Here is a 6,993-nt window from a genome sequence, read left to right on the forward strand (position 1 = left end):
TCCTTCAATATTTCATGTCAAGGCTTGAATTTTATCTTCAGTTCTTTCAGCTTGAGAAATGCTGAGCATGTTCTTCCTTTTTGGTGTTCTAACTCCAGGTCTTGACACATTTCATTGTAATACTTGATTTTGTCTTCGCACACTGCCCTTTGAAATGTGCTGTTCAGCTTTGACTTCATTATTTCTTCCATTCATTTTGGCTATTGTATTTTCAAGTGTAAGTTTCAGTCCCTTCTGACATCTACTTTGGTCTTTTTTCTCTATCCTGTCATTTTATTTCTTCTTGTATGATGTCCTTGATGTCATCCTACAAGTCGTTTGGTCTTCACTCATTAGTGTTAAGTTCATTAAATCTGTTCTTGAGATGGTCTCTAAATTCAAGCAGGATATACTGAAGGTCATATTTTGGCTCTCGTAGACTTGCTTTAATTTTCTTCAACTTCAACCTGAACTTGCATATGAGTAATTGATGGTCTGTTCCACAGTCAGTTTCCTAGCTTTGTTGTGACTGGTGATATTGAGCTTCTCCATGATCTCTTTCCATCCATACAAAACACAATGCCACTGAGTAGATTCCGACTCACAGAGATCCTGTAGAGTTTCTGTGGCTGTAAATCTTCATGGCAGCAGATAGCCTCATCTTTCTCCAGAGGAGTGGCAACCTTGTAGTTAGCTCAGTGCTTATCCTACAGCACCACCTGGGCACCTTTCTCTTCCCACAGATGTAGGCAATTTGATTCCTGTGTATTCCATCTGGTAAGGTCCATGTATATATATGTTGAAAAAAGATACTTGCAATGAAGAAGCCTTACCAAGTTCTATCATGGGATCTCCAGCATCATTTCTAGTGTGTCTTCTAACTGCTAATCTGGTATGGAGTCCTGGAGTGGCACTGTGGGTTAATGTGCTAAACTTCAAGGTCGGTTTGAACTGCAAGGTCGGTGGTTCAAATCTACCAACCTCTATACAGGGTCGCTGTAAGTCAGCACTGACTTGACAGCACTTAATGACAACAGCAGCAACAAGGAAGACCAGTTGCTATCACTATTATTCAAATATATCACTATTATTCAAATATATCACTATTATTCAAATATATCACTATTATTCAAATATATGTACCAACCACAAAGGCCAATGATGGAGAAATTGAAAACGTCTACCAACTCCTCAGAAACCCTATACAGGGTCGCTATGGGTCGGGATCGACTCGACGGCACTTAACAACAACCAACTTCTTCAGGCTGAAATTGATCAAGCATGCAATAATATGCATTGATAATTACTGGTGATTGGCATATGAAAGTTGGAAACAAAGAAGAGATACTGGTTGTTGTTAAGTACCATCCAGTTGGTTTTGACTCATAGCGACCTTGTATAGGGTTTCTAAAGGAGCAGCTGGTGCGTTTGAACCACCAATCTTATAGTTCAAACCAACCTTGCAGTCCAGTGCTCATCCTACACCGGTAGACATATGGATATTATCCCATCACAGGCAGCATTGTACTTCAAGATAGATCTTGGAATGTTTTCATGGTGACTGTGACGCCATTCCTCTTGAATTTGACATTCCTAACATAGTAAACCATATGGCTGTCTCATTCAAAATGGCCAATACCAGACCATTACAGTTCACTAATGCCTAGGGTATTGATCTTTATGTGTTCCATTTTGATGACTTCCAATTTTCCTAGATTCATACTTTGTACATTCTACGTTCTGATTATTACTGGGTGTTTGCAGCTATTTCTTCTGATAATCTGGTTACATATCCTAGCTCTGTAACCTCGGGCAAGTCACTTTATCTCTCTGAGGTATCAGGATGAGGAGAATAATAGATCTCTGCCATGCCTGGCACATACGGTGACCAACTAGTCTTAGTTTGCCTGGGACTAAATGCCCCAGCTTCTGAGAACCCCCTCAATCCCAGACAAGCTGGGATGGGTGTCCACCCTGCTGGCACCTAAGACTTATGGTCTGGTAGCGTAGTGGTTACGAATCGGGCTGTGAACCGTAAGGTCAGCAGTACGAAACTACCAGCGGTTCCGCGGGAGAAAGATGAGGCATTCTGCTCCCGTAAAGATTAACAGCCTCGGAAACCCTGTGCAGGGTCACTATGAGTCGGAACCGACTTCACGGCACATAACAACAACAACAACAACAACAACAACCCTTAGCTTAGCCCTTGACCCATTCCTCTCTCCTGTCTCTAGCTGGAACCAGAACTGAAGTCCATACCCCTGGCCCCTGTTGAAATCCAGGGCCTAGAACCAGCCACTGGCTATGAGATGTCTGGCCGCTGTCGAATGCAAACAGAAGAAGATCTATGGGGCGAGTGGAGTCCCATTCTGTCCTTTCAGACACCGCCTTCTGGTGAGGATCTCTGGGCTTGCCCCCCAAACCCTCGCCCCTGTTAGTGGAAGGCTGACCTATCAGTCACTCTCTTGAATTTTATCTTCAGTTCAGTTTTGTTCCCCATTTCTTTATCCCCATCAGCTCCTAAAGAAGTATGGGTGTCCGGGAGCCTCTGTGAGACCCCAACTGAACAGGAAACCCTGCTTCTGTGGAAGGTGAGTTGTGGGAACCAATTTCATTTCTCTACACCTGTCAGATGAGTCCTGGTGTGGCACTGTAGGATAAACACTCAACTACAAGGTCGATTTGACCTACAAGGTCGGAGGTTCAAACTCACCAGCCGCTGGAACAGACTTGCCAGCACTTAACACCAACAACATCTGTCAGGAAATCCCAAATAGCAGTAACGTAAACAAGACAGAGGTCATTTCTCTCATAGAAAGGGAGTTTGGAGGTTGGCAGACTGGGTTCCACCATTCCAGGCTCCTTCATCATACTATTCTGCTACGTTTTGTGTTGTGTTGCTTCATAGTCCAATATAGATGCCTGAGCTCCAGCCATTATATCTCCAGTCCAGGCAACCTGCAACAGGTTTTTTTTTTTTTTTAAATCTACGTGAGTTTTCAGTGGGGACAACATTCAAAAATGACAAGGGATGTGGGAACAGTTTTTATTTGTTTCTGGGAAAGCGTAATGTCTCTGGCTCTTGCCCACCAGTATCAACCAAAGCTTCCCACAAGATCCCCTCGAGGGTACCATTCTCTTTACCATACTCTGTACTTCTAGTATGGCTCTGTAAGTTAAGCGCTGGAGTGCTAACCACAAGGTCAGTAGTTCAAACCCATCAGCTGCTCCTCAGAAACCCTATAGAGAATTGCTATGAGTCGGAACACGCAACAACAACATACGTCAATGAGAAATGTGAAATTCTTAAGAACTGCACAGGCCACAAACTCACGTCAGGCACATAATTTAAGACAGGCCAGAAAAAACCCCAGTCATCAAGATAAATAATACTCTAGTGTGATTAAAAAAAAAAAAGCATATCAGCAAACTATGGCTTATGGGTCAGCTGCCTATTTTTGATAAATAAAGCCTGATTAGAACCAGGATTGGTATTAGAGCGAGACAACATCACGCAAGTAGAATTCCCTCCGTTATTCTTTCTTTACTTACAATGTTGGGTGCGTGCATTTGAGTTTTGATTTATTAAAATATTGCATTAAATATTCTTTATCTTGATTTTTTCGCTTTTTGGTGTCCCTTTAAAGTTTGCACCCAAAGTGAGTGTCTAAACTCACCCTTGTCTCAGCCTGGGAACCACTTTTTAATCAGAGCCCTTCTGAAATTCAGTTTCCTCTTTCTTAAAATGTTGTTGTTGTTGTTGTTGTGTGCCGTGGAGTCGGTTCTAACTCATAACGACCCTGTACAGGGTTTCTGAGGCTGTAAATCTTTACGGGAGCAAATGCCTCATCTTTCTCCCGCAGAACAGCTGGTAGTTTCGAACTGCTGACCTTGTGGCTTGCAGCCCGATTCGGAACCACTACGCTACCAGAGCTCCCAACAAAAATACTTTCCTCTCTGAAGAACTATTGATATGGGATCAAAATGACAACAGCAACTCAAAAAGATTAGCTGGGAAACCTAGGGGACAGGGAGTTTATGGGAATGGTGATTGTTGTTGTATGCTATCGAATTGGTTCCAATGCACAGCAACCCTATGATAGGGTTTCCGAGAGCCGCTGGTAGGTTTGAACTGCCAACCTTGCTGTTACCAGTCCAGTACTTATCCTACAGCGCCACACGAGTCTATGTAATGGAGGAGGAGCAATTCGCATAAAGCAGGTAAGAACAGCTGCATGACTTGAAGAATGTGATCAATGTCACTGAATGTACATGCAGAAACTGAACTGGTGTATGTTCTGTGTATATTCTCAACAACAACAAAATTCTTTGCTGGCTGGTTTGTTGGGTGACCTCACTGAAATACACAATCACTAACCCCTTCTTTCCCTCCTCCTTCAGGCCCCAGGGTCCTGTGTGCAAATAAGATACAGAGTCCACTTCCAGGTCAGAGGTCAGGAGCAACTCCATGAGGATATCCCCTGCTGTAGCTTCTCCATCCCCACCCTGGCAGAGTGGGCTGGGGTTTCTGCCATCAACGCCACAAACCAGGAGATCTTCACCAATCTTTCTTTGACCTGCTCAGGTAAGAGGCTGCAAACTGCTTCCATGCAGTAGGTACCCTGGGGGTCAACCAAGACTTCTCCACTCCTTGGTCTCTTTCCAGGCTCTGCCCCCCACAATGTGGTGGTCAACAGTACCTCTGACAGAAAGGTGCTGTTGGTGACTTGGTGGCAGGGAGCCGGGGAGCCACGGGAGCATGTGGTGGACTGGGCTCGAGATGGAGACCCCCCGGAGAACCTCAGCTGGATTTGGCTGCCCCCTGGGAACCTCAGTGTCCTGCTGCCAGGTGAGATGGTGAAATACCTGCGTTCCAGTCCCAGCTGGCAAAGGAGGGCAGAATAAGGGCCATTCTGGGAGGAGAAAGTGTTGTGGTATAAAGTTTCATTCGTTCATGCAATAAAGATTTATTGACCTCCCTGTTCTAAGCAGTGGTATACAATAATGGCAGCTGGTGCTTCCTGGGCATTTAATATATGTATGCAATTACTTAAACTTAATTTTAAAGTGAGTTTCTATTATTATAATGCTCGATTTACAGATGGGGAAAGAGGCCCAGGGAGGTTAGGCAACTTGCCCAAGGTCACACAGTAAGTCAGTGGTAGAATCAAAATGTGAACCACATAGTCAGGCTCCAACCTTCACATCACACCGTCTCTGGGCAAGACCCCTGCCCTCATGTAGCTGCCATTCTTGTGGGGCAGCCTGCCAATCACACAAACAAACATATCTGTAATGTAATTGGAGAAAAATAAAGCAGAGAAGGGGGAGGAGGGAAAACAACATTTTTCACAAAGAGAGGTTAGAAAAATATTTCCTGGGGAAGTGATATTTGAGCCAAGCCCCAAAGAAGGATGAGGATCTATGAGGATCTATGAGGGTACCTGAGGGAAAAGCATTCTGGGGAGAAGGAACAACCTGTGCAAAAACCCTGAGGCTGGTCCTTGCCTTGCGTGTTAGAGAAATAATAAGAAGGCCAATATGATAGAATAGAGTGAATAAAGGGTGACTTTGGGGCAGATGAGTTCAGGGACTTTGTGGAGGATTTTGAACCATGAAGGGAAGTGCTACGTCTTATGTACTCACAGGCGCCCTCTGGTGGCTGTTGTGGGGACAGACACGTTCAAAGCAGAAGCCAGAGACCTGATGGAGGAGTGCTGGTCCTGAAGTGGACCATTGAGCAGGGAGAAAGAAGTAGGCTAGGTCTGGTCAAGAGTCCCATAGCAGAAGTTTCAGAACCCATTTGTGTATGTTCAGAGTGTATTAACAAGCAAGTTAAACACGAGCTTACTTGCGCTTGTTTTAAGTGCCGAGCGCCCGTTGAGTCTGTTCCGACCCATAGCGACCCCGTATAGGGTTTTCGAGGAGCAGCTGGTGAGCTTGAACCGCCAACCTTGTGGTTCAATCTGACTTTGCAGTCCAGTGCATTAACCTACAGCACCACACCAGGATGACTACTTGTTCTTACAAGTGGTAAACTGCAGTAAATAATTTCAGATGGATTTCATTGATGTGGTGGAAAACAAGTGAAACTGTAAACTACAGATTGGTAAGTAAACCGTACTTACTGGTTACTCCATCCCTGTGAAGGATTGTATATTTGAAAAGAGGCTTTTGATTCTCTAAGAAGATGCTGTGGAGTTGAGAGATACCTGCCTATGTATGAGCAGAATATTAGATGTGGTAAAAAAAAAAAAAACCCCACAAAAAACGTGAAATTATTCATTACATATTAGTAAGTAAACACAAGGAAGCCTGTGCTTACCTTGCTTACTGGACACTCTACCACTGGGTATACTTCTGCGTTGCTCATGTGGTCTTATAATTGGGATCATCTGTGGAGCAGCTGAGTACTCAGGTCTGGACCCCAAAAAGGGTTCTGGGTTGGGGCTTGGTATTTGGGAGTCAGTTGTTGGTCTAGAAGACTTAAGAGGACATGAGAAGGTGTGAGTGAGAAATTAGGACAGTCCTGAGGTCCACACATACAAACTAAAAACCAAACCCCACTGCCATTGAGTCCATTTTAACTCTTAGTAGCATCACAGAAAAGAGTAGAACTGCCTATCTATGGAAGCAGACTGCCATATTTTTTCTCCTGCAGAGTGGCTGGTGGATTCGAACTGCTGACCTTTCTGTTATTAACTGAGTGCTTAACCACTGCACCAGCAGGGCAAAAGAATAGGACCCTCAGTTCTGAACAGTTGTCCATTGGGGAAGGCCAGGCTGAAGAAGGTTTTGAGGAGGGACTTTTAGCTACTGTCCCAGGACCTGTGGTTGTACCTATATTTCCTGGCTCAGCGGTTTTTCCTGGAAGCATTTGCACAGGAGCATTTTGCCTTCGTGGGTTGTTGTTGTCGTCGTTAAGTGCCTTGAGTCAGCTCCAACTCATGTTGTTGTTGTTGTCAAGTGCCATTGAGTCAGAACCAACTCATAGCGACCCCATGCACAGCAGAA

At 44.4% G+C, this 6,993-nt stretch overlaps 1 protein-coding gene across 1 annotated transcript in view; it reads left to right on the forward strand.

Moving 5' to 3' along the window:
• IL27RA (interleukin 27 receptor, alpha) overlaps window positions 1-6,993 on the forward strand; it is a 24,119-nt gene that overhangs the window by 9,457 nt on the left and 7,669 nt on the right. Inside the window, exons 5-8 of the mRNA XM_006874316.1 lie at window positions 2,214-2,373; window positions 2,497-2,570; window positions 4,381-4,564; window positions 4,646-4,828. Coding sequence (XP_006874378.1) covers window positions 2,214-2,373; window positions 2,497-2,570; window positions 4,381-4,564; window positions 4,646-4,828 — 601 coding nt within the window. The remainder of the gene's footprint in view (window positions 1-2,213; window positions 2,374-2,496; window positions 2,571-4,380; window positions 4,565-4,645; window positions 4,829-6,993) is intronic.

This window comes from Chrysochloris asiatica, unplaced genomic scaffold (assembly GCF_000296735.1).
Source record: "Chrysochloris asiatica unplaced genomic scaffold, ChrAsi1.0 scaffold00268, whole genome shotgun sequence".
Lineage (NCBI taxonomy): Eukaryota > Metazoa > Chordata > Mammalia > Afrosoricida > Chrysochloridae > Chrysochloris > Chrysochloris asiatica.